This window comes from Coffea arabica, chromosome 9e (genome assembly GCF_036785885.1).
Source record: "Coffea arabica cultivar ET-39 chromosome 9e, Coffea Arabica ET-39 HiFi, whole genome shotgun sequence".
NCBI classification, from domain to species: domain Eukaryota; kingdom Viridiplantae; phylum Streptophyta; class Magnoliopsida; order Gentianales; family Rubiaceae; genus Coffea; species Coffea arabica.
In genome coordinates, this window is record NC_092327.1 from 38,169,996 (window position 1) to 38,197,236 (window position 27,241).

At 38.9% G+C, this 27,241-nt stretch overlaps 2 protein-coding genes and 1 long non-coding RNA gene across 4 annotated transcripts; 1 reads left to right on the top strand and 2 right to left on the bottom strand.

Moving 5' to 3' along the window:
• Positions 1-2,238: 2,238 nt before the first annotated feature.
• On the bottom strand, positions 2,239-3,159 carry LOC140014525 (uncharacterized). The gene is made up of 2 exons (XR_011821291.1): positions 3,038-3,159; positions 2,239-2,764 (listed from the first exon to the last, which is right to left on the bottom strand). It is a non-coding gene; the product is annotated as an uncharacterized lncRNA (long non-coding RNA).
• Positions 3,160-5,183: 2,024 nt separating this feature from the next.
• LOC113710656 (low affinity inorganic phosphate transporter 4-like) lies at positions 5,184-7,156 on the top strand. Its single transcript, XM_027233775.2, has one exon. It carries the CDS (start codon positions 5,222-5,224, stop codon positions 6,806-6,808), a length of 1,587 nt encoding a protein of 528 aa, XP_027089576.1. The 5' UTR covers positions 5,184-5,221; the 3' UTR covers positions 6,809-7,156.
• A 14,253-nt stretch (positions 7,157-21,409) lies between these two features.
• Positions 21,410-25,796, bottom strand: LOC113709449 (pentatricopeptide repeat-containing protein At3g24000, mitochondrial-like). Of its 2 annotated transcripts, XM_027232210.2 has the most exons (5): positions 23,628-25,796; positions 23,233-23,345; positions 22,866-23,088; positions 22,560-22,721; positions 21,410-21,746 (listed from the first exon to the last, which is right to left on the bottom strand). In XM_027232210.2, the coding sequence occupies exon 1, from the start codon at positions 25,650-25,652 to the stop codon at positions 23,691-23,693; it is 1,962 nt and encodes a 653-aa protein (XP_027088011.1). In that variant the 5' UTR covers positions 25,653-25,796; the 3' UTR covers positions 21,410-21,746; positions 22,560-22,721; positions 22,866-23,088; positions 23,233-23,345; positions 23,628-23,690. The 2 variants fall into 2 exon arrangements, with proteins under 2 accessions (XP_027088011.1, XP_071922414.1); XM_072066313.1 differs by lacking the exons at positions 21,410-21,746; positions 22,866-23,088; positions 23,233-23,345 and having other exon boundaries at positions 22,660-22,721.
• Between the last annotated feature and the right edge of the window lie 1,445 nt (positions 25,797-27,241).

Below are 27,241 nucleotides of genomic sequence, written 5' to 3' on the forward strand. Positions count from 1 at the left end.
GACAAAAACAAATCTAGTACCCAAATTTTCAACTATTGAGCACATTTAGTACCCTTGACGGATTTGTCCCAAATTACTACCTAAAAAAATTATGTCATAGTCATATGTCTGGCAACTATTGTATAAAAAATGCCAAAAAAATGTAAAATTTTCTTCTGACACTAAGTTATCACGTAAAATATCCTTTTGATACTAGGTACTAAGTTTAAGGACTAATAATTTTATCAATTAAAATATTCTTCTGACACTAAGTACTAAGTTTAAGAACTAATAATTTTATCAAAAGGATATTTTACATTTTTTGGCAATTTTTTATTAATAGTTGCTAGACATGTGACTATCACGTGACTCTTTCACGTAGGAATTTGGAAAAAAACCATCAAGAGTACTAAATGTGCTCAAAAGTTGAAAGTTTGGGTATCAAATTATTTTCGTCCAAAGTTTGAGAACTAAAAATGCTCATCTGTCAAAGTTTGGGTATTAAAACTGCATCTTTTTCTTTAATTTATTTCCCTATACAGTTATAAGATTATTTAGTATAATTATAAGGAAAAAGTGCCAAATTTTTCATGTCCATATTTACTATTTGATAAATAATTATAATAATAAATTTATTACTATGATATGATATTTTTGATGGTATTTTATTATGGATTTAGATTTATAAAATAGAAAAAAATGTTGAAATAATTCATTTAAAGTTTATAAATTTTTGGAGTAGTGGGATTATCATAAATTAGTAGTGCTTTTGGGCCATTTCTTTTTTAGTTATTGTTAATTTTAATACCAAAAAAATAGAAAACAAAGATCAGCAAAAACATTGGATTACATATAAAATTAACTCATCAAAAAATCACTAGTTCAATATTTGGTTATAATTGAAACCTAGAGGCAATAGTAGTAGTTCTACAGTTTTATTGGCGAAAATTTTTTAAAAAGGAATAAGAAGGAAAAAATGAAAAAATAATTTTAAAACTCATTCTAAATATAAGCATACCAAATAAGAGAATTTTATTAAAATATTTAAGGGTAAAATTAGTATTTTAAATGACAAGGGAGGTATATGTAATTTTTCAAATCTCAGGGAAGCTCAGTGAAATTGTTAAAAACCTCAAGGGAGGTTTCTGAAATTATCCCTAAATGTAAAGGTGTTTAAGTGCGACTAATTCCAAAGTAAATTGGTAATTCAGACAACAATTTCGCCTACCGGATCTTGGACTCTTAGTTGAAGTAGGGAAATTAAAGTGGCTATCAAGAAGAAATTGAGGGAAGAAAGGTTAGGCTTGTTTAATAACTCAATTCGACACTTAAATTTAATGAATTTAGATTTTAACACGCACAGATGCATTTAATAACAAAAAATAGAACATTGGCATTAATTAAGTGACACTGAATTTTCTAAACAAATACCATAAAAAGTGATAAATTATTCACTTATTACTTAATGCAATATACACTCAAATGTATCATACTTTTAGTACTTAATAATTCAGTAATTTAACGGATTCAGATTTCGAATTTTAGTTTTTAGATTTCAGTTTTATTGAATGCATTAGTGTTTATGCGATCCACCATATAATTATTGGTTTACGAATGTATATAGGACTTATATACAGTAATTAAGTACTCCTGTCTTTTTGCAGTATTGGCCTTGGATAGATTCATAGGCATATGTCCCTGAAAAGAAAAGAAAAAATACCAGAGAAACATGAAGGAACCTCGAATTGAACGTCACTTCATTTTTAAGCGCTTTCATCAATATTTTTTTTGAGACTTCTCGTGCCATTTCTCCGATTGGCTTGCTTCGAACATTTCCTGGCTATTGATTCAGAGTCACTTTCACCGATAAAATCGACCATTCATTCAATTAGTAGGGTTCTTGATGGTGTCTCTTTTGACATTCATTACTGGGGCAAATATGATTACCACAAGAACAACAGGGAGCATATATGGTACTTTGCAGCACTCTAGCTATATGGCCTAACATTCATCTTTCGTTGTTCCGGCCGGCGGAGTTATTCCCGACTAGGGTTAGATCAACATGCCATGCATGCATGCACTAAAATGCTGCATCTGGGAAGTGGGGTGATGATCCGTGCATTTGCAGTGGATGCAAAGGTACATGCAAGATGTCAAGTTTGACAAAACTGAGAGAGCTATACGTGATAATTTTGGCCTTGACAGCTACATATGCATGGGAGATCAGATCACTAGAAGAAATATGATGAGGCAGAGATGTTGGCCAAAATCATGAGATTCAAAAGATTGATGAACCCTCCATAACTCGCCGGCCGGAAGCCAGATGGGAGTGAGACAGCTGGTTCATCAGCAAATAGCCACAAAAAGTTTAGTCAGTAAGACTATCAATTGGATATCGTTTGATACATTAGTCCATGATCCATCTTACTGTAAAATGTAAACTAGAGATCTTGCTCCAACCAGGGAGATGGTGAATAGGAAGTCTTCACACCGCCGTCCAACTTTCCTTGGATGGATCGACTCCCGTCCAACTTTCCACTGTTCCCGGTACATCTACACAAGTTTCGCGCTACAGCACTGATAGGCATGAAGCACTTGAAAGCCAGCAATATTTCGCGCTAAAACCAAGCAAACATTATATATAGACGGTGGCAGCTCAAGCAAAATCCTTCTCCTTTTCCGCAGCAAAGGACCATTATCTACCTGAGAGAGCTTCTCACTCCATATATACCTGCCTCTAGACGGACCCCCGGAGCATGAACTAAGATTTTCATTCAAGTTGCAACTGAAAAATTAAGTACACCGAGTCCAATTACTCACCGCTCACTGATTTCAAAAATACATGAAACACAGTAGTGTGATAGGTTCAGTGATACAAAAATTAAGTAAATATTGGATATCAGATCCCATTGCTTATCTAGATTTTCTCAAAAAAGATTGATGTTACTTATTTGAGGGCAGCATTTTTTTTTCATTACATATCAATTTGAAGAATTTGATGCTAAAGAGAAATTTGGATCATTACGTTTTATATGGAGAAAAGGGATTTGAAGCATACTTCCTGGTAAGTTAGAATTTCGACAGCCCCGAGCCAAAAAGTTATGGGAACCACAGTTTGATGCAGCCATGCAGGTGGCTTTAACCAAGAAAAAACTTGGGGACAATTCCTGGAAAGCTCCTAAATAACAAAATAAAGAAAGGTGGAGGCATCCATTGAAATATTACGTTGTGTCGTCCAAAAGTCTACTCCCTAAAGTAACAATAAACCCGAATTGTTGAGATCAGCAGAAGTTGTCGGTCCAAGTCATCCATAGATGTTTCCAAGGCCAAGAACAATATGCAAACAGTTTGGAGTAATATTATAATTAAACTTGGAATTTAGTTAGCCGGAAAAGGACATGCAATTTTGGCATAAACGTCTGTTTCTGTTGATTGAGAAGAAAAAAGATGGTCCAATGTTAAAAAAATTAAACATTTTACACTTGGGCATTAATAACCTCCAGCTAGATTTACTTGTAAATTTTGATCTCCTCTAGAAAATTTTCTAGCTTTTGTGCGCAAAGAAAGTTTGCCTGGGTACTTTCTTCTTGTTTTGCAACATAATTCGTGATCCTAGGAGCGTACTTTCTTCTTGTTTTTGCCTGCGTACTATAAGGAAGAAGTGAAGCTCGAATAACATCAATGTGCTATAAAAAGTGAAACCCTTTTTTAATTTATTTTCATAACAAAGAAAAAGGGTTAGAAATCACAGCATTTCTTAATTACTTGATAATCTTGTTGACACAAGATGCTATAAGTTGCGCTTTAGAAATGAAAGATGAGTTTAAGATGCAGGAAGTACAATCATGTCGTGTGTACATCACAATGAAGGTACATTTTTGATAAGTTATGAACTTAATATATTCGTTAATTTACTTAAGTCCTTTTTTTCCGTCAATATACTCTACTTTAGAATGTTATGGACTCGGATTAGGGTTCTAATGAAATTTACGGACTCACAAATATGTTTTAGAAGACTTTTCGCAAAAAAAAGGCCAAAATTTAGCGTTCAACTAGCTCAAATTTAGATCAAGGTTTGATTTTGTTTTGGTTCTTGGGTAAGTAAGAATATGTTAATACTCAAAGGAAAGTAGAACTTACACGGGCAAGTCCAGTAAATCACTATAGTAACACAAAATGCTAATAATAATAAAACCCAAGACCTGCTACACTCCTCCACTGTAGTAGCTACGTAGGAGGCATAGCAAGAGAACAGCTACAGAGACAGTAGCAAACTTTACCTCTATGCTCGGCGACCAGAATGACAGAGTTTACATTGTTGTATCTGCAATAATACTACTAATATTTTAAGGGTAAAAAATAAAAAAGCCCCCTGTGGTAAACCTAATATACAGAAAAGCCCTCCGTGGTTTCAAAATATACAACACGACTCCTCATACTTTGAACTAAATTGTAAAGGTGACGGAATCCGTTAAACTTAACGGAAATGGTCAAAATGACCAAAATACCCTGATATAATTAAGCAAAAGACAGCTCAAAAAAATCATTTGTTTTATTTTCTAAATAGAGGGAATTGAGGGTTAAGGGGTAGAATTGGTAAATTTGATAAAAAATAGGTATAAAAAAATTTTTTTAGGTTCCAATAAGTCATTTCCGTTAAGTTTAACGGATTCCGTCACTTTTACAATTTAGTTCAAAGCATGAGATGTCGTATTGTATATTTTGAAACTATAGGGGGCTTTTCTGTGTATTAGGCTTAACACAGGGGGCTTTTTTGTTTTTAACCCATATTTTAAAGAAGCCAAATATTGTACTACGATGACATTGGCCTTGTGATATGTCACAGTTGTTCAATTTTATAGTATTGTTTTTTTGTTATCTGGGAAAAATTTTCTAGTGTAGTATATCTTTACCTATCTATGTTAGACATATAATATCCTAGGGAAGCATAAAGCATATCCCTGAGACAAACAAAGCGAAAGCGAAACAACCAAGAATTGGACTGTCAAAAGAAATTGTTTGGAAGCCCGCCCCGTACTACTGCATGACATGCATAAACAAGCCCTTTGTCCATTTCTTGTTCCTAGTCTTTAACGTCCTTGGCTTTAGTTACATTTCTTGATGTCAAATTTCATTATTCCAATGTACATTTCACTATATATAGTGTGCGAAACTGCTGGACAGAAGACACCAAGTATACCTCAAAAGAGTTAACCAGGAAAAAGGCCACCCATTGCCAAAGATGTCCTCAAACAACCTGGCGGTGCTCAGTGCTCTCGATGGTGCACGTACCCAGTTGTACCATTTCAAGGCGATCGTGATCGCCGGGATGGGGTTTTTCACCGATGCATATGACCTCTTTTGCATCTCCACCATCTCCAAACTCTTAGGCCGTATATATTACACTGATCTGTCCAGTCCTAAGCCTGGAAAGCTTCCTCATGTAGTGAACAATTGGGTTACTGGAGTGGCCTTAGTTGGTACCCTAACCGGCCAGTTAGTCTTCGGATGGCTGGGAGATAAGCTAGGGCGCAAGAAAGTTTATGGCCTCACTCTCCTTCTCATGGTCGTTTGTGCTATTTGCTCAGGTTTGTCTTTCGGAAGCAGCCATAGAGCTGTCATGGGAACCCTATGTTTCTTCCGCTTCTGGCTGGGTTTTGGCATTGGCGGAGACTACCCTCTTTCAGCTACTATCATGTCTGAATATGCAAACAAGAGAACTCGTGGGGCATTCATTGCTGCAGTGTTTGCTATGCAAGGAGTTGGTATCATTTTCGCAGGCCTCGTTTCAATGATTCTTTCCAAAATTTTCCTCAAATCGTACGGCGGTCCATCATACAAAGCGGACCACAAATTCTCCACTGAACCAGAGGCAGATTACGTATGGCGAATTGTTTTGATGCTAGGGGCTCTTCCCGCAGTTCTCACATTCTACTGGAGAATGAAGATGCCAGAAACAGCTCGTTATACTGCCATCATAGAGGGAAATGCTAAACAAGCTGCTGCAGACATGGGTGGAGTTTTAGACGTTGAGATTCAAGCTGATCAAGACAAGTTAACACAATTCAGGTCTGCCAACGAGTACAAATTGTGGTCAATGGAGTTTTTCCAGCGCCATGGACGTCACCTGATTGGCACGATGACTACGTGGTTCCTTCTAGATATTGCATTTTACAGCCAAAACCTAACACAAAAAGACATTTTTCCTACCATGGGACTTACAAGCGCTGCAGCTGATGTGAGTGCTTTGAAGGAAATGTTTGAGACTTCACGCGCCATGTTCTTAATTGCCCTGCTTGGGACCTTCCCTGGTTATTGGGTCACGGTCGTCTTCATTGACAAAATTGGTCGGTTCTACATCCAGCTCGTAGGGTTCTTAATGATGTCTATTTTCATGCTTATAATTGGACTCAAATATGATTACCTCAACACCAAGGAGCACAAGTGGTACTTTGCAGCTCTGTATGGATTAACATTCTTCTTTGCAAACTTTGGCCCTAATAGCACCACCTTTGTTCTCCCAGCCGAGCTCTTTCCAACCAGGGTGAGATCCACCTGCCATGCCCTCAGTGCAGCATCTGGCAAGGCTGGGGCTATGATCAGTGCTTTTGGAATACAAAACTACACGCAAGATGGCAACGTGCACAAAATTAAGAAAGCCATGATGATTTTGGCCTTCACAAATATGCTTGGATTCTGCTGTACCTTTTTGGTGCCAGAAACAAAAGGTAGGTCACTTGAGGAAATATCAGGTGAGGATGCAGGCGAAAGTGAGGCACAGATGACCGACAAACCACCTAAAAATCGACCAGATGCCTCCTGGGAGTGATCGTTCAATGATGTGAGTTTAGTGGCTGAAACTTCATTCATGATTCAACTGGTGTGCCACTATGAGTAAAATAAATATAGTAATATATAGAGTAGTTGTGAATAATTGGCAAAAGGCGATGTCATCTCAGGTACTGCTTTCCACAGCTCCCACAAATAAGAACCCATAGCGCCCTGATCTTCATGTATGATTATCAATGCAAGCAAGCGTCTTTTTTTTTTTAAGTTTCTTTTCATGAAATTATGAGTCATGAAAGCAAACACATAGATATATAAGCCATAAAAGTCTCTTTTGGCCATAGCTCTGTATAAGTTTCTGTTGTTCAATGTAATCGTTCTTTTACAACAATTGCCTTGTTTCCTCCTTTCTTTCCCCGACCCAAAAAACAGCATAGAACCAAAACAATGATAGAAACATTATTTATCATAATACTGACAATAATAAGATGGGGAAAAAAAAAATCTACAGTCCAGGACAAGGATTCAATGCTTTAAGTCGTAATAAATGATTAAATTCTGTCAATCAGAGGTGAAACGGTCAAAAAATTGTCAAGATTTTAGAACTCATTTTTAATGATGTTTGAGACTTGTGAAGTTCGCATGAAGAGTAATGAGTTAAACACAAACATCGTCATCAACGTCAAGCAGCAAATATCCAGTCATGTAAAGCGATGCTTGAAACATCATAGACGCCACCTAGTAATTTGCACGCATATAATTGTTCTAGAGTTCAGGATCATAAAGCCTATCGCCTGTCATAAATTATGTACCAGATGATGATACAACTAAATTTTTTATGCTGGAGTAAAAGTCGATCATTGGTGGAGAATGATTCAGCTGACAAAGGCAAACAAATAGCTAAACTCAAGATTTATGATAGCACTTGCCATATTTGCTGCAAAACACATTTTCTTAGATTACGCAGCTATTCATCTTATCAGACTGACAAAGTATTGCATTATTCATCTAATGAGCTTCACTGATGAATTCATTGCATTATCATCTCCAAGTGCAATAGTGCTAGAGGTATGGTAGTTTGTACATCTGACAAGCTTTTAAGTCTAGTGGCACGGCTAGATTTGACACATTCATGGCTTGATATGCAATTGAATTTCTGATGCCAGTTGCCTCCAGGCATAAGGATTGGCTCCATGGTTCTGCGATTTAAATGGTAAAATACAGGTAGCTTTGTAAATTATATGTCTAGTTAAAGCATCTCTTTAGCTGTGAGGTTTTGCACAAACCTGAATCAGATGTTGTTTTTGAATTAAAATTCCACAGAACTCACAAATGATTCATTAGAATAAAACCAGAAATGGAACAAAATATATGCAAATACACCAGTAAAACCATTCAACTTCTTAACTAGTTGATAGGTTGCAATTTGATAGTTAATTTTATTATTAATTTTTCCTATTACTTAACCCAATGTGAATTAATTATTAGATTCTACTCACTTTTCGTAATTTACATTTATTTTAGGGAGTAGAACAAAAATGTCACAATAAAGGCCAATTTGACAGTTATCGAGAAAGAGTTCACATAGCAGGCAATCGAGGGCATTTCTGGAATAAGGAGATACAAGTCTTTTTTGGTAATTCGCAGATGGCAGCATTAAAAGGAGGAACGCAGGGCTGAAGTGGGGAGCTTCTTATTCCTCCGGAGTCCTCTCCGCAAGGGAGGGCGCCGCACAAAGCCGCCGCACAGAGGGAGCTGGCTTCCTTCTTAGTTTCTTCCATTTTTATAGTTTAGCTTTTCCTTTGACCGTTGGGTCTCCTTCGTCTTGTAGTGGAGAGCTTTTGACTTTTCTTGGAATATTTTGTGGCTACCTCTACGTGAGTCAGGAGCACTGAAGACTAAATCATCCATTGTTACTTTACTTTGCTTTATTCCTTCGGGTGAATTGCATTGCCCAATTTTCTAATCAATGGCCGCAGCTCCTACTTCAATTTCCTGTGGGTTTAGTTCATCAACTATGAACTAATTTTCCAAATCTAGTCAAGGAGCAACGAAGGCTCTGGTTCGCCTAAAAATTGTGAGATCGATTTAATTTAATTTCTCCCTTTTATTTATTGGTATTCGTGTATTCTCTAATTACTATGCTTATGGTTATTTAATTCGTTGATTGTCTTGGATCCGGATAATTAATTGATTGGGTAATCTATTGTCAATTGGGGCGTTAAATCCGTAATTGTTTAATTACCTCAAAATAGTGACAACTGACACGATTAGATTCGTGTCAGGGGGATACGCAGGCTAATCTAAAATAACCCTGGTAGTGTGTTATTTGGTTAGAATAGGGCTCCTCTAATACGTAAGGCAATTGGGGAATTAAATTCTACGGGCGTACCTAGGATTATTTCTCAATTAGAGCAGTGATTAACGGGCGTACCTTAATCATCGACACAGTAAGGAGGGGTTGACTGTCATCGCTTGTTTGGCAGTTATAACCTATTTATTAGTAAATAATTGGAATTGCCTTTGCTTATCGATGATCAATTGGGTGAACCGTTGCTGAAGTTATTTCTTGGCTAGATCCTTAATTATCACTCATTTGATTTCAGTAATTTGTTATTTAATTTTTAGTAGCTTTTTAGATTTTAGTTGAATTTCTTTGATTGTCACATCCTGCATAAAAACACCCCCTTGTCACTGTGAATTTGAAAAGAAACAATTACTCCCAGTCCCTGTGGATTCGACCCTGCTTACCACTATCTACAGAAATTACTTTTAGTTTGAGCAGGTTTTATTATTGCACAGGCTTCGACAACCTGTCAATTTTTGGCGCCGTTGCCGGGGACTGGTGTCAGATTAATTTGTTTCTTTTTGAGTTCACCTTGTTTTCATTTTTAATTCATTTTTTTTCTCTTATTTTTTTTATGGCTTCTAACACTTCGTATTTTGGTGAAATACTGGATTTTCTTTCCGGAAAATGCGATGTGACTAGTTTTATTGCTGAGTCTGCATATGCAGAGGCAGTAAACTCTATTAAAAAAAGAATGGCTGCTGCAACCTGTAAAATTTGTTATGCCAGGGATCATTCAACAGGTATGTGCCCCGAATATCAAGATAATCAGAGTGTCCCATTCAATAATTACGGAGATTTTTCACCCTGGTCTCAAACGTGGTATGACCCTAATCCATACGGGTATGATCAAGGATGGTGGGAAAACTCCAATTATAATTATTCAACGGGGCCAATGAATTTTCAGCAGTATGAGTCTCAAGAATCGTCATCTATGTCAGGTATGTATCCTGAAGAAATAGTTGAACCAATAGCTACTAACACATACCAATTCCAACAGGAGACACAAATGGAGGATGAGATGATGAAGGATGCAATGAATTATCTGGCAGATCAACTATGTCTATTGACATCCAGAGTGAATCGATTGGCTTCTCAAAGGGAAGAATTGCCCTCGAAAACCATTGTTGATCTAGAAGAAGATGAGAGTGCAATTGTCCGGCCAAATGACATGGAACTGCAAGAGTTTCAAGAAAACGGATTTAAAGATGCAGTTGAAAAGGAAGCTGAAGTGCAAGAAATGAGACTCCAGGATCAACTCATTCAAGTGAACGATTCCAGTGAACAATCTCCAAATGCGGTGACATCTTCTCCACTCCTTAATCAATATTTTCCTGACTCCTATTCTTCAACTCCTGTTACTGAAATTGATTTTATTATACCAGAAAATTTAAAATTTCATGACAGGAATAAGTTAAGAGTGGAGATGGCAAAATATCTTGAACCAATGAATGCGTGTGATGGAGGAGTGAGTGGAGAATGCAGATCATTGTTGACTTGTTTAGCGCCATTTATTAGTCCATGGAAGCCCGTAACTCGTGTGCCCAAGAATTACTCCATCTACGAGGGTTATCAGGACTATATAGAGGATGAAGCATTAAGACGAGCTACAAGATTTTATCCGCCATGAGCAAAACATGATAATGTCTAGCCAAAGACATTAAAGAAAGGCGCTCATTGGGAGGCAACCCAATTATTTCTTTTAATTGTTTGTTTGTTTGATTTCGTGTGATAGTTTAAATGTGTTCTCCTTGAATTCGACTGATTTTGGGTTTCAGTTTTCGTTTTTGCTGATTTATAGGTACCCTTCAGTCATGACGCGCTCGCGTGGTGATGTGTAGGACGCTCACGATCAGAAACTTCTGAAACTTCTGGGAGCTCTCTTGCCCTCATGACGTGCCCGCGTGGTGATGTGTAGGACGCTCACGATCAGAAATTTCTGAAACTTCTGGGAGCTCTCCTGCCCTCTTGACGTGCCCGCGTGGGGACGTGCAGGAAGCTCACGATCAGAAATTCTGAAACTTCTGAGAGCTCTCTTGCCCTTATGACGTGCCCGCGTCACGTTCGCGGGAAAGGTAAGGATTCAAAAAAAAAAAAAAAAGAACAAAGAACAAAGAAAATTTTTCTTATCAACGTAGCTTTAGTTTCCAAAATTCAAAAAAAAAAAAAAAAATTTTAAAAAAATTGATTTCCGTAGAAAAAAAAATTTTCTTTTCCTTCTTTTCTTTCTTTCTTTCTTCTTCTTCTTTCTTCTTTCTTCTTTCTTCCTCCCCTGCTCCCTCTCTGTTGCCCGCCGCCCACTTGCGCCGCAACTCCCATCACGCAGCAGCCTACCGCCGCAGCTCTCCCATCTCTCTTCTCTCTGGTCCACCGCCGCCACTCAGCGGACCTCCACCAGCCCGCATCGCCGCCCGCCAGACAGTGCCGTCCACCACATCGCCTCCACTGTCCGCAACCAGCCGCCGCCCGCGACCCCAGCGCTCCACCAGAGCGCGGCTCTCCGTCGCCAGTCGCGGCCCACCTTGCGCGCTCTACCGCCATCTTCACCTCCATAGCGCGCCGCTCGCTCCTGCTCCACCGTTGACCGCCGCTGTTTTCATCGACACCGCCGCAACCCCTCACGCGATTCCGGCACAACTGACACCCACTACTGTCCCATTTCGTCTGGCTACTACCTACGGTGGAGGTAATTGGAAGTTGCCCCCCCTAATTTCTTCATTTCGTTCGGTTGGCCACCTGGTTAACTGCTGAGGTTTTGTGATTGGGTTGTAATTGTTCAATTTCTGAAATGCTGTCACTGGTATGCCATATTATTGGGGCCCTTGTTACGATTTGACTACATTGGGTGGGCTGGTGTTGTGAAATTTTCTTTTGCTAATTAGGACGGCAGCTCTGCCTGTGTTTTGATTGTTGAAATTCTCAATTGTTGGCATTGATAGTTGTTATTTTGGTTTATCGGTGGCCGGCTAGTGGTAGTGTGTGATTTCTTTTCCACAGTTTACTACACCAGTGGTACTGGTGAGGTAATTGGACCTCAATTGCATACTTCTATTTAGTTGACCAAGTGATCATTGTCCAATCCCTGAGCTGTTATCATTGAAATTAATAATTTTGAGTTGCGACTTTTATTGGCCAACTGGAGCCATTTGTTGGGATTTTGGGTGAGCTGAAATACTGCAACTGTCTAGTGACATTTGGGCGATTTGATTCTGCTTTTGCATGTTGAATTGGAATATCTGGCCGCTTGTTTTACTTGTGAGATTGGTAGCATTTATTAATTATGGAAGACATCCTGGTGATTGGTTAATATTGCTATTTTGGGACCATTGTTTGTGACCTCAGCGGCCGGGGTTCCCAACTGGTGGATTAGTACATACTTGGGGCTATTGCTTTACTACTGCTTTGATCTGCTATAGCATTTGTTGAAATTTCTGGAGATATTTGTTGAAATTTTAGAATGCATTTGTTGAGAGTATGGATGGCCCGAGTTTGCTTGTTGACTGACTGATTTGGGTAGCCCCTGTGCTTATTGACGTGACCTTGCTAGTTTCTAGTTGTTGATAATAATTGCTGGTTGTTAGTTTTGGAGTGCAACTGTTGCTTTGTTGACCATATTTGGGCTTGGGTGGCCCGTGTTTGCTTTTAATTGTTGAGTTGGGGAACACCGGTGACTATGAATGTGCGTTGGTGATTGCTATCTTTGTTGGATATTCTGTCTTTTGTTGTTTGGGGTGATAATTGGCGTCAATGGTGAGTGGCGCCACTTACAAGCACAGGTTCACAACGTAGATGAACGAATGCCGAACATCACCCGCCAAGTGGCAAGGATGTCTCAGAGCTCGGCTTCCTTCCACTGTTCCCTCCTATCCTTTGGCCACTCGTGAGGGAAGTTTCGTTGCCCTCTTCGCTTTAATTGCTTTAATCCCTCCATTGAGGACAATGTAGGATCTAGGTGTGGGGGGGACAGCTATACTAGTTCTTTATTTTTAGTTTGTTATTTGTCCACCTCTCATTCATTTTTTTTTTCTTTTTAGTGATTGGCTCTTAAGTGCATGCCAAGGTTTGATGTTGGATTATTGTCTCTGTTTCTACTATTGCCAATTTTAATAATAAAAGGGTATCAAGTTAATGTGGTTGAATTCAAGAACATCTCTTTGGTGAATATCAATAATTGTTTTACTCTTATAATTTTTGGTTAACTTTCTTAGGCATAGGGAATGATTGTTGGCATTTTTAGTGAATTGGTCCGGTTATTAACTTTAGTTCTCCATGTTTGAAAATGAGGCTAGCTGATGCAAGTTTTCTTTTGGTTCTTGTGTTATATTGACTTTTTGTGATTTTTAGCTATGCATAAACTTGACTGTACTCCGCTATTAGTTACTACTGAGTAACCGGGGATCTGCACCTAAAAGTGTCGATTCTCGCGTCAAAAGGTAGTAATTCCTATGAGTACGTGGTCACGTGGCGATAGAAGCTGAGTAACCGGGCTCCTTCATCTGGCCAATGTTGGAGTTCGCGTCAAAAGGCTCAAATGGCTAGCGACTAAGTCTTTTGTTACTATTGAAAAACAAAAAAAGAATCGCAAAAAAAAAAAAAAAAAAAAGTAGAAAAAACAAGTGAAGGTTGTGTTAGTGTGTAATAAAAGTCAGCTTGCCGAATTATGGATTTAATGTTGAAGATTTTGGTTAATAGTTGGACCATTTACTGATAAATGTTATGCGTCATTCCTTTTTCTTAGATTAGTTAACCTAAAATTAGAGGAGTTTGTGGTTTAGAAGCTAACCGGAGTGATGTTTCTTGGACTTGACCATTGATTCTTGATTATTATTTTTCTTGGTACCTTGGCAATTTGTTGGATAGAGCAATGACCATTATCAAATATTGGTGCTTGTTTACTTTTCTTATGCTTGAGGACAAGCATGGTTTAGGTGTGGGGGAAATTGATAGGTTGCAATTTGATAGTTAATTTTATTATTAATTTTTCCTATTACTTAACCCAATGTGAATTAATTATTAGATTCTACTCACTTTTCGTAATTTACATTTATTTCAGGGAGTAGAACAAAAATGTCACAATAAAGGCCAATTTGACAGTTATCGAGAAAGAGTTCACATAGCAGGCAATCGAGGGCATTTCTGGAATAAGGAGATACAAGTCTTTTTTGGTAATTCGCAGATGGCAGCATTAAAAGGAGGAACGCAGGGCTGAAGTGGGGAGCTTCTTATTCCTCCGGAGTCCTCTCCGCAAGGGAGGGCGCCGCACAAAGCCGCCGCACAGAGGGAGCTGGCTTCCTTCTTAGTTTCTTCCATTTTTATAGTTTAGCTTTTCCTTTGACCGTTGGGTCTCCTTCGTCTTGTAGTGGAGAGCTTTTGACTTTTCTTGGAATATTTTGTGGCTACCTCTACGTGAGTCAGGAGCACTGAAGACTAAATCATCCATTGTTACTTTACTTTGCTTTATTCCTTCGGGTGAATTGCATTGCCCAATTTTCTAATCAATGGCCGCAGCTCCTACTTCAATTTCCTGTGGGTTTAGTTCATCAACTATGAACTAATTTTCCAAATCTAGTCAAGGAGCAACGAAGGCTCTGGTTCGCCTAAAAATTGTGAGATCGATTTAATTTAATTTCTCCCTTTTATTTATTGGTATTCGTGTATTCTCTAATTACTATGCTTATGGTTATTTAATTCGTTGATTGTCTTGGATCCGGATAATTAATTGATTGGGTAATCTATTGTCAATTGGGGCGTTAAATCCGTAATTGTTTAATTACCTCAAAATAGTGACAACTGACACGATTAGATTCGTGTCAGGGGGATACGCAGGCTAATCTAAAATAACCCTGGTAGTGTGTTATTTGGTTAGAATAGGGCTCCTCTAATACGTAAGGCAATTGGGGAATTAAATTCTACGGGCGTACCTAGGATTATTTCTCAATTAGAGCAGTGATTAACGGGCGTACCTTAATCATCGACACAGTAAGGAGGGGTTGACTGTCATCGCTTGTTTGGCAGTTATAACCTATTTATTAGTAAATAATTGGAATTGCCTTTGCTTATCGATGATCAATTGGGTGAACCGTTGCTGAAGTTATTTCTTGGCTAGATCCTTAATTATCACTCATTTGATTTCAGTAATTTGTTATTTAATTTTTAGTAGCTTTTTAGATTTTAGTTGAATTTCTTTGATTGTCACATCCTGCATAAAAACACCCCCTTGTCACTGTGAATTTGAAAAGAAACAATTACTCCCAGTCCCTGTGGATTCGACCCTGCTTACCACTATCTACAGAAATTACTTTTAGTTTGAGCAGGTTTTATTATTGCACAGGCTTCGACAACCTGTCAATTTTTGGCGCCGTTGCCGGGGACTGGTGTCAGATTAATTTGTTTCTTTTTGAGTTCACCTTGTTTTCATTTTTAATTCATTTTTTTTCTCTTATTTTTTTTATGGCTTCTAACACTTCGTATTTTGGTGAAATACTGGATTTTCTTTCCGGAAAATGCGATGTGACTAGTTTTATTGCTGAGTCTGCATATGCAGAGGCAGTAAACTCTATTAAAAAAAGAATGGCTGCTGCAACCTGTAAAATTTGTTATGCCAGGGATCATTCAACAGGTATGTGCCCCGAATATCAAGATAATCAGAGTGTCCCATTCAATAATTACGGAGATTTTTCACCCTGGTCTCAAACGTGGTATGACCCTAATCCATACGGGTATGATCAAGGATGGTGGGAAAACTCCAATTATAATTATTCAACGGGGCCAATGAATTTTCAGCAGTATGAGTCTCAAGAATCGTCATCTATGTCAGGTATGTATCCTGAAGAAATAGTTGAACCAATAGCTACTAACACATACCAATTCCAACAGGAGACACAAATGGAGGATGAGATGATGAAGGATGCAATGAATTATCTGGCAGATCAACTATGTCTATTGACATCCAGAGTGAATCGATTGGCTTCTCAAAGGGAAGAATTGCCCTCGAAAACCATTGTTGATCTAGAAGAAGATGAGAGTGCAATTGTCCGGCCAAATGACATGGAACTGCAAGAGTTTCAAGAAAACGGATTTAAAGATGCAGTTGAAAAGGAAGCTGAAGTGCAAGAAATGAGACTCCAGGATCAACTCATTCAAGTGAACGATTCCAGTGAACAATCTCCAAATGCGGTGACATCTTCTCCACTCCTTAATCAATATTTTCCTGACTCCTATTCTTCAACTCCTGTTACTGAAATTGATTTTATTATACCAGAAAATTTAAAATTTCATGACAGGAATAAGTTAAGAGTGGAGATGGCAAAATATCTTGAACCAATGAATGCGTGTGATGGAGGAGTGAGTGGAGAATGCAGATCATTGTTGACTTGTTTAGCGCCATTTATTAGTCCATGGAAGCCCGTAACTCGTGTGCCCAAGAATTACTCCATCTACGAGGGTTATCAGGACTATATAGAGGATGAAGCATTAAGACGAGCTACAAGATTTTATCCGCCATGAGCAAAACATGATAATGTCTAGCCAAAGACATTAAAGAAAGGCGCTCATTGGGAGGCAACCCAATTATTTCTTTTAATTGTTTGTTTGTTTGATTTCGTGTGATAGTTTAAATGTGTTCTCCTTGAATTCGACTGATTTTGGGTTTCAGTTTTCGTTTTTGCTGATTTATAGGTACCCTTCAGTCATGACGCGCTCGCGTGGTGATGTGTAGGACGCTCACGATCAGAAACTTCTGAAACTTCTGGGAGCTCTCTTGCCCTCATGACGTGCCCGCGTGGTGATGTGTAGGACGCTCACGATCAGAAATTTCTGAAACTTCTGGGAGCTCTCCTGCCCTCTTGACGTGCCCGCGTGGGGACGTGCAGGAAGCTCACGATCAGAAATTCTGAAACTTCTGAGAGCTCTCTTGCCCTTATGACGTGCCCGCGTCACGTTCGCGGGAAAGGTAAGGATTCAAAAAAAAAAAAAAAAGAACAAAGAACAAAGAAAATTTTTCTTATCAACGTAGCTTTAGTTTCCAAAATTCAAAAAAAAAAAAAAAAATTTTAAAAAAATTGATTTCCGTAGAAAAAAAAATTTTCTTTTCCTTCTTTTCTTTCTTTCTTTCTTCTTCTTCTTTCTTCTTTCTTCTTTCTTCCTCCCCTGCTCCCTCTCTGTTGCCCGCCGCCCACTTGCGCCGCAACTCCCATCACGCAGCAGCCTACCGCCGCAGCTCTCCCATCTCTCTTCTCTCTGGTCCACCGCCGCCACTCAGCGGACCTCCACCAGCCCGCATCGCCGCCCGCCAGACAGTGCCGTCCACCACATCGCCTCCACTGTCCGCAACCAGCCGCCGCCCGCGACCCCAGCGCTCCACCAGAGCGCGGCTCTCCGTCGCCAGTCGCGGCCCACCTTGCGCGCTCTACCGCCATCTTCACCTCCATAGCGCGCCGCTCGCTCCTGCTCCACCGTTGACCGCCGCTGTTTTCATCGACACCGCCGCAACCCCTCACGCGATTCCGGCACAACTGACACCCACTACTGTCCCATTTCGTCTGGCTACTACCTACGGTGGAGGTAATTGGAAGTTGCCCCCCCTAATTTCTTCATTTCGTTCGGTTGGCCACCTGGTTAACTGCTGAGGTTTTGTGATTGGGTTGTAATTGTTCAATTTCTGAAATGCTGTCACTGGTATGCCATATTATTGGGGCCCTTGTTACGATTTGACTACATTGGGTGGGCTGGTGTTGTGAAATTTTCTTTTGCTAATTAGGACGGCAGCTCTGCCTGTGTTTTGATTGTTGAAATTCTCAATTGTTGGCATTGATAGTTGTTATTTTGGTTTATCGGTGGCCGGCTAGTGGTAGTGTGTGATTTCTTTTCCACAGTTTACTACACCAGTGGTACTGGTGAGGTAATTGGACCTCAATTGCATACTTCTATTTAGTTGACCAAGTGATCATTGTCCAATCCCTGAGCTGTTATCATTGAAATTAATAATTTTGAGTTGCGACTTTTATTGGCCAACTGGAGCCATTTGTTGGGATTTTGGGTGAGCTGAAATACTGCAACTGTCTAGTGACATTTGGGCGATTTGATTCTGCTTTTGCATGTTGAATTGGAATATCTGGCCGCTTGTTTTACTTGTGAGATTGGTAGCATTTATTAATTATGGAAGACATCCTGGTGATTGGTTAATATTGCTATTTTGGGACCATTGTTTGTGACCTCAGCGGCCGGGGTTCCCAACTGGTGGATTAGTACATACTTGGGGCTATTGCTTTACTACTGCTTTGATCTGCTATAGCATTTGTTGAAATTTCTGGAGATATTTGTTGAAATTTTAGAATGCATTTGTTGAGAGTATGGATGGCCCGAGTTTGCTTGTTGACTGACTGATTTGGGTAGCCCCTGTGCTTATTGACGTGACCTTGCTAGTTTCTAGTTGTTGATAATAATTGCTGGTTGTTAGTTTTGGAGTGCAACTGTTGCTTTGTTGACCATATTTGGGCTTGGGTGGCCCGTGTTTGCTTTTAATTGTTGAGTTGGGGAACACCGGTGACTATGAATGTGCGTTGGTGATTGCTATCTTTGTTGGATATTCTGTCTTTTGTTGTTTGGGGTGATAATTGGCGTCAATGGTGAGTGGCGCCACTTACAAGCACAGGTTCACAACGTAGATGAACGAATGCCGAACATCACCCGCCAAGTGGCAAGGATGTCTCAGAGCTCGGCTTCCTTCCACTGTTCCCTCCTATCCTTTGGCCACTCGTGAGGGAAGTTTCGTTGCCCTCTTCGCTTTAATTGCTTTAATCCCTCCATTGAGGACAATGTAGGATCTAGGTGTGGGGGGGACAGCTATACTAGTTCTTTATTTTTAGTTTGTTATTTGTCCACCTCTCATTCATTTTTTTTTTCTTTTTAGTGATTGGCTCTTAAGTGCATGCCAAGGTTTGATGTTGGATTATTGTCTCTGTTTCTACTATTGCCAATTTTAATAATAAAAGGGTATCAAGTTAATGTGGTTGAATTCAAGAACATCTCTTTGGTGAATATCAATAATTGTTTTACTCTTATAATTTTTGGTTAACTTTCTTAGGCATAGGGAATGATTGTTGGCATTTTTAGTGAATTGGTCCGGTTATTAACTTTAGTTCTCCATGTTTGAAAATGAGGCTAGCTGATGCAAGTTTTCTTTTGGTTCTTGTGTTATATTGACTTTTTGTGATTTTTAGCTATGCATAAACTTGACTGTACTCCGCTATTAGTTACTACTGAGTAACCGGGGATCTGCACCTAAAAGTGTCGATTCTCGCGTCAAAAGGTAGTAATTCCTATGAGTACGTGGTCACGTGGCGATAGAAGCTGAGTAACCGGGCTCCTTCATCTGGCCAATGTTGGAGTTCGCGTCAAAAGGCTCAAATGGCTAGCGACTAAGTCTTTTGTTACTATTGAAAAACAAAAAAAGAATCGCAAAAAAAAAAAAAAAAAAAAGTAGAAAAAACAAGTGAAGGTTGTGTTAGTGTGTAATAAAAGTCAGCTTGCCGAATTATGGATTTAATGTTGAAGATTTTGGTTAATAGTTGGACCATTTACTGATAAATGTTATGCGTCATTCCTTTTTCTTAGATTAGTTAACCTAAAATTAGAGGAGTTTGTGGTTTAGAAGCTAACCGGAGTGATGTTTCTTGGACTTGACCATTGATTCTTGATTATTATTTTTCTTGGTACCTTGGCAATTTGTTGGATAGAGCAATGACCATTATCAAATATTGGTGCTTGTTTACTTTTCTTATGCTTGAGGACAAGCATGGTTTAGGTGTGGGGGAAATTGATAGGTTGCAATTTGATAGTTAATTTTATTATTAATTTTTCCTATTACTTAACCCAATGTGAATTAATTATTAGATTCTACTCACTTTTCGTAATTTACATTTATTTCAGGGAGTAGAACAAAAATGTCACAATAAAGGCCAATTTGACAGTTATCGAAAAAGAGTTCACATAGCAGGCAATCGAGGGCATTTCTGGAATAAGGAGATACAAGTCTTTTTTGGTAATTCGCAGATGGCAGCATTAAAAGGAGGAACGCAGGGCTGAAGTGGGGAGCTTCTTATTCCTCCGGAGTCCTCTCCGCAAGGGAGGGCGCCGCACAAAGCCGCCGCACAGAGGGAGCTGGCTTCCTTCTTAGTTTCTTCCATTTTTATAGTTTAGCTTTTCCTTTGACCGTTGGGTCTCCTTCGTCTTGTAGTGGAGAGCTTTTGACTTTTCTTGGAATATTTTGTGGCTACCTCTACGTGAGTCAGGAGCACTGAAGACTAAATCATCCATTGTTACTTTACTTTGCTTTATTCCTTCGGGTGAATTGCATTGCCCAATTTTCTAATCAATGGCCGCAGCTCCTACTTCAATTTCCTGTGGGTTTAGTTCATCAACTATGAACTAATTTTCCAAATCTAGTCAAGGAGCAACGAAGGCTCTGGTTCGCCTAAAAATTGTGAGATCGATTTAATTTAATTTCTCCCTTTTATTTATTGGTATTCGTGTATTCTCTAATTACTATGCTTATGGTTATTTAATTCGTTGATTGTCTTGGATCCGGATAATTAATTGATTGGGTAATCTATTGTCAATTGGGGCGTTAAATCCGTAATTGTTTAATTACCTCAAAATAGTGACAACTGACACGATTAGATTCGTGTCAGGGGGATACGCAGGCTAATCTAAAATAACCCTGGTAGTGTGTTATTTGGTTAGAATAGGGCTCCTCTAATACGTAAGGCAATTGGGGAATTAAATTCTACGGGCGTACCTAGGATTATTTCTCAATTAGAGCAGTGATTAACGGGCGTACCTTAATCATCGACACAGTAAGGAGGGGTTGACTGTCATCGCTTGTTTGGCAGTTATAACCTATTTATTAGTAAATAATTGGAATTGCCTTTGCTTATCGATGATCAATTGGGTGAACCGTTGCTGAAGTTATTTCTTGGCTAGATCCTTAATTATCACTCATTTGATTTCAGTAATTTGTTATTTAATTTTTAGTAGCTTTTTAGATTTTAGTTGAATTTCTTTGATTGTCACATCCTGCATAAAAACACCCCCTTGTCACTGTGAATTTGAAAAGAAACAATTACTCCCAGTCCCTGTGGATTCGACCCTGCTTACCACTATCTACAGAAATTACTTTTAGTTTGAGCAGGTTTTATTATTGCACAGGCTTCGACAACCTGTCACTAGTCATTTGACAGGTCCCATAATAATTTGCTTTCAGTATAGGAACTAACGATGATGAACAAATAATACACGTACAAGGCAAAGTGGGTTGCTACTTTTTATAAAGGATTGGCATACAGGGGAACTTTCAAAAATAAAAAATAAGGTCTACATGTATCTGTGTCTTTCTCATCTTCTCCATTCGATTGACAAACTCCTGGTGCATAGAGCAAGGAAACGGCAGTCTGCAGAGGCTGTTGGGTTTTAAGGATAAAGCTGCACCAACACCGTCTCCATGAAAGCTGCTAGCAGCACTTTTCATCAGGTTCAATGTCTTAGGGTAATGATCCTTCTTGTTCATCAAACATAATTCTGAAGGGTTTTGGACTGCTTGATCATGTCCATCATTGTGTGCTCTCTTTCTCATTATCTAACAAATCAAAAAAACAGAGAGATTTCGGTAACAGCCAAAAACATAAAGGAATACAGAGACACAGAAAGAACAGGAATAAGGACTTAGAAATGTCAAAGCATGCCACTGTATGTTGCACAGCATTTATTTCATTCAGCAACCGCATGTAAAGAAGAAAGAATATCAGGCTTTATATGGATCCTGGATCTAATGAAGGAAAAGAAAAGTTAAAGAATATTTGCAAAAACAATTTCTAGCAAATTTCTTCTCATCTTAATACAGATCTTAATCTAAAATGGTTTTAATTCATGATAAATAACTAAGATACTTGACTGTAATTGATGTATAAACTTGAATATTCATTTCGTAGTTTTGCTCATAATTTTTTTCTTCTTTTCTTTCCTTGAAAATGTAGAACACAAGAAAATGATTTTCTTTTCCCCTTAGCGTTTACTGTCCTCTTGTCGCCAAATTCTCAGTTTCAAATCAAACTTCAGTGAATCAAAGGAGTTCAGAAAATCACCATTTCTAAGAATTTCTTTTACTTTGCCACGGTGACCTGGATTACCACTCACAATCATCAATTTAAATACCTTGTAGACATGGTAAGGTCAAAACTCTAAGACGAAAACTAGCAGAATGACTTCTTCAAGTATGTATGAACATAACATAAACCAGTTCTTGCAAATCAGAGTGTATTGCAGTACATTCAAAATACTTAAACAGCATATGTTCATATCTATAAAAGCATGTATGGATTGTCAATGTGATACGTGCTTATATATTTATATGTATAGCTGTAGTATCTACAAACATGACTGAAGCAGGTACCTTGAGTTACAATCCTCTGGAGTCTGGACCAAGAATTCACACTTTGCCTAAACACAAAAGTCCTTTGTTGCTATAGCAACTAGAATTGCGTATCTGAGCAAATGAAGATCTAATCCCACAAAAGTATAAGAAACACCTCTGTTGTGTTTCAAGCATTGCTACCTGCACACGTGATGGGAGGAATACATCATTAACTTTGAATGTGTGAACACCGACCTTAGCTGGATATATGCAATCAAATACAGATCCATTCTACTGAATACTTAGGAAAGAAATAGATGGAGGACAATAGGGAAGAAAGCTTACACTGACTTGGATTATGCGTCAACAAATCTTAAGAAATCTAATAACTCATATGAGATGCAGGTGGAAATGTGGAATGAACTGCTCTCTGGACCAAGTAGTCACACTTTGCCTAAACAAAAATGTCCTTTGTTGCTATTGCAACTAAAATTATTTAGCGGAGCGAATGAAGATCTAATCCCACAAAAGTATAAGAAACACCTCTGTGTGTTTCAAGCATTGCTATCTGCACATGTAATAGGAGGAATATATCATTCATTTTGAATGTGTGGCCATTCACGTTAGCTGGATATATACAATCAAATACAGATCCATTCTACTGAATACTAAGGAAAGAAATAAATGGAGGACAATAGGGAAGAAAGCTTACATTCACTTGGATTATGTGTCAACAAATCTTAAGAAATCTAATAATTCATACAAGATGCAGGTGGAAATGTGGAATGAACTGCTGTTTTGCTCCATTAAGACCTCAGTTCCCAGCTGTCAAAGGACCACCAAATTTTCAAACAGTATTTCAAAAAGAACCAGAAAGACATAAAATAGAATCTGCTTAACATAATACCACAGATGGTCAGTAGTTCCCAATTCAGAAACTTAGAAATTACAATTTTTAAAATACTACACAAATATTGCATGTTCAAATAGTCAACCGAATTGCAGAAAATAGAATATCAGCAATAAAGTCTACACTTAAGTTTAATCAATCCAACCACATCATACACCTTGGAAATAACCATGTGCTACATCATGACAAGCTATTACCTTAATCGTGATAAACTCTTCCTGACTGAATAATCTGTGGAATGCCAGGCATCAACTCAACCATTACCAGTAGTCTCCACAAGAACAAGAGCCACCACGAAAATGATGAAATCGGTTAGTATCTCTCAAAATGATTTCTCTGCCCACCAGCTGTGACACAAACTTGAATGCTGTATGGCAATCACCACATACTCTAATGTTTTTCTTGATGCGAATGGTGGACCCATGACGTGTATTGAGGAGAGCAAATGCTAGAGCAAGCTTTTCACTATGGCACTGCAACCTCACTTCCCTCTCCTGTTGGTCCACGTACCAAAGCACATGACTAGTGTCCGGGACATACCCAATTTCTCTAATTTTATCAGCAATCTTCTCCCACATCCTACGAACCTCATTTCTCTGTGGGTGGGAATCATCATTTGCCACAAACATATGGACATTATTCTCAATCTCTAACCAACTACATGCAGGTTCCTTTTTTATGCCACTGTCATTCATCATTTTTCTCACATTCGCAGCATCCCTCAATCTACCAGCAGAGGCATAGATGTTAGACAGCAATATGTGAGGTCCAGAATCATATGGATCAAGTTCAAAAACTCGCTCTGCAGCATAAGCACCCAAATCTATGTTCTTATGCATTCTGCAAGCTCCAAGCAGCGCTTTCCAGATTGCTGCTGTGGGTTTGATTGGCATTTCCTTTATGAACTTTTCAGCATGGCCAAGTTGACCAGCACGACCAAGCAAATCAACCATTGTCACGTAATGTGAGATATCCGGTTCTAATTTCAATTTCTTCATCAATTCAAAGTAGTATAGTCCTTCCTCTAAAAGCCCAGAATGGCTGCAAGCAGTTAGAACACAGAGGAAGGTTACTTCGTTGGGTAAAATTCCCCTGCTACGCATTTCCTCAAAGCATTCTACAGTTTCCCTTCCAAGTCCATGTTGCGCACAAGCAGTAAGCATTGAGTTCCATGAAACTACATCGCGTTTCACCAGCCTATCAAAAACCTTGTGGGCATCCTCAATGCTACCGGCCTTCCCATACATGTCAAGAAGAGTATTCCCAACAAAAGCTATAAGCTTTAACCCTGATTTCACCAAATGCCCGTGTACCCATTTTCCCTGCTCCAAAGCTCCAATACTTGCACAAGCTGCAAAAACACTAGAATACGTGAAATGCGTGGCCTCAAAACCTGCCTTCTTCATCTCCGAAAACAGCCTCACTGCAATCTCAGCCTCACTCTTCCTAGCGTGGCCTGCAATCAAAGCATTCCAACAAACCTCATTCTTGCTCGTCAACCCGTCAAACACCACTTCTGCCTCTTCCATTTGGCCACACTTCGCGTACATATCAACAAGAGCACTCCCAACATACACATCATCACCATGACCGCTTTTTAAGCAAACCGCATGAACTTGCCTGCCCTCCATCTCCCCAACAGCAGTCGCCGCCTTCAACACACTCCCCAAAGTAAATTGATTCGGCACGAATCCATCCCTCAACATCTCCACAAACAAACCCAACGCTTCCTGGGCTCTATCGTTCTGCGAAAACCCAGTAATCACGGCAGTCCAAGAAACCATATCCCTCTCAGCCATTTCATCAAACACCTTGCGCGCCTCAACTGGCGACCCACATTTCGCATACATATTAATTATCGAGTTTTGCACAGCAACATAGTTACGATAACTGGAATTTAGGACATGGGCATGGACGAGCCTTCCTTCCTTCAGCCTCCCCAGCTGGGTACAGCGTTTAAGGAGTTGGTTGTAGAGAGTGGCGTTTGGGTCCGTTGCACCATTATCGATGAGGTCCAGCACGTAGAGACCGCCATTGGGGGTTTTCCAGAGAAGGTCTTTGTCTTGGATTATGCCGCCAAAAGATGCTCCGGTGAATCCTCCGATGTCCTCTTCTAAGTCTAAGGGGGCAGTGGCGGCGGAGCTGGCGAAATGGCGTGAAGAGAAGAGGACTGTTTTGAGTATTGAATCGGAGAAGGGCGGATTTGTTATATACCTTTTCATCTATACCGATGCCGAGTTACGCTGCTATTGTACACTCGGTTTTTCAAGCAGCGGCGTTCTGACAGTTGAAATTTAACGACCAGAAGGGGTATTTTCGCAAAATTCAATTATGAATAATTCGTTTTTTGGCCCAAGCAATGAATAATTCTATTTACTACTATCCAGTATCCACTCCACGAATTAGCTTAAGAGCTATTTTTGTGTCACCTAATCATCCAAGATTGGGCTTAGGAAATTTGTTCACGTAACTACTAGTGGAATATTAATTTTATTACAATCAAGCAAAAAATTTCTATTTAAAATTGAAATTAATTCTTTATTTATTGATAATAAACTGACAAAAAGGAAAAAAAAAATACTTGTTAATTCTTTTGTTATTCATGATTGGCCAATTTCAATGTTGCACGATATGTTAATTGTAAAGTGTAAACTACACAATAGCTCAATTAGTCCTTCATTTTCTTTTTATTTTGGTTGAGCTAAGTAATTTAACATCCTTTTCTACTGTAAATGAGGTATAAAATCTCTTCTATTAAGATGAACTAGAAACTACCCAATATTTCCCTTCCACCTTGAATCATGGATAACCATTTTTACAGCATACATAACAATTAGAATTCAATTTAATATCCTACATATAATTCACATATAATATATCCGTCGAGGAAACGTTTATCTAGTGACTAAAATTGAAATTCAAGAATTTAGAAGTCTTAAATTCGAACCCTCATTCCCCCCTCCCTTCTTAAATCCTACCGCTTTTCCGTTAGAGGGGAAAGAATCCACACACGTCCAGCCTTGTTTTTTTTTTTTTTTTTTTAATTGGAAATCGCGTCCAACCTTGTTTGATTATCTCTAATTTTTCATTGTCAAAATGAGAATAAATTGTAAGTTTGAGGTGCCATTCTGCATGAATCAGAATCAAGAGAATCCCCTTACAAAAGATCAAATGGTGGGGTGGGCTGGACTTGGACCCTATGAAATCGCCATCATTCACACAAAGTTAGTGAACAACAGCCGAGGTAGTCACCGTTCATTAGTAACAACAGCATCCAAAAAGTTCTCATTGGTGCAAATCAAAGAAACTTTTCTCTTCAACTCACAAACTTAAAGCAGTCACAATTAATCAAGTTACACATCCAAGGGACAAGGGGCACGGACGGTTGCACCTGTAACCCCCAACGGTTTTGGTCATTTTCAATAGCGCGTAACTTTGGTTACACACGACGTAACTTTGTTTACACAACGTGTAATTTTAGTACAAAATTTTGCGGGTCCCACAAATAATGTGAAAATCGATGTACAACTTGTTATCTGAATCGCACAAAATTTTTTGGCCAAATCATGACCATTAACTGCTCAGGACCGTCCCTGCCCCATTTCCACATCCAAGCCAACTAGTCGTTTAGTCACTTCTCAATAAAATTCTACATTGATATGACATTCTTCCTCAAGATATGACGACAACTTTGGTAGACAAGATTATCACGGTGGTGCTAATTCTTTTGCTGTTGGTTTCCGGGCTCTAGCACAAGATCAAAGTCATGGCAACCCTGATCTTGAAGCCATTTTGGGTGGTGATCGGGAAT

Bases quoted from the DNA above. Each gene is read 5' to 3' on its own strand.
- LOC113709449 (XM_027232210.2), bottom strand. From the start codon at position 25,652: ATGAAAAGGTATATAACAAATCCGCCCTTCTCCGATTCAATACTCAAA.
- LOC113710656 (XM_027233775.2), top strand. From the start codon at position 5,222: ATGTCCTCAAACAACCTGGCGGTGCTCAGTGCTCTCGATGGTGCACGT.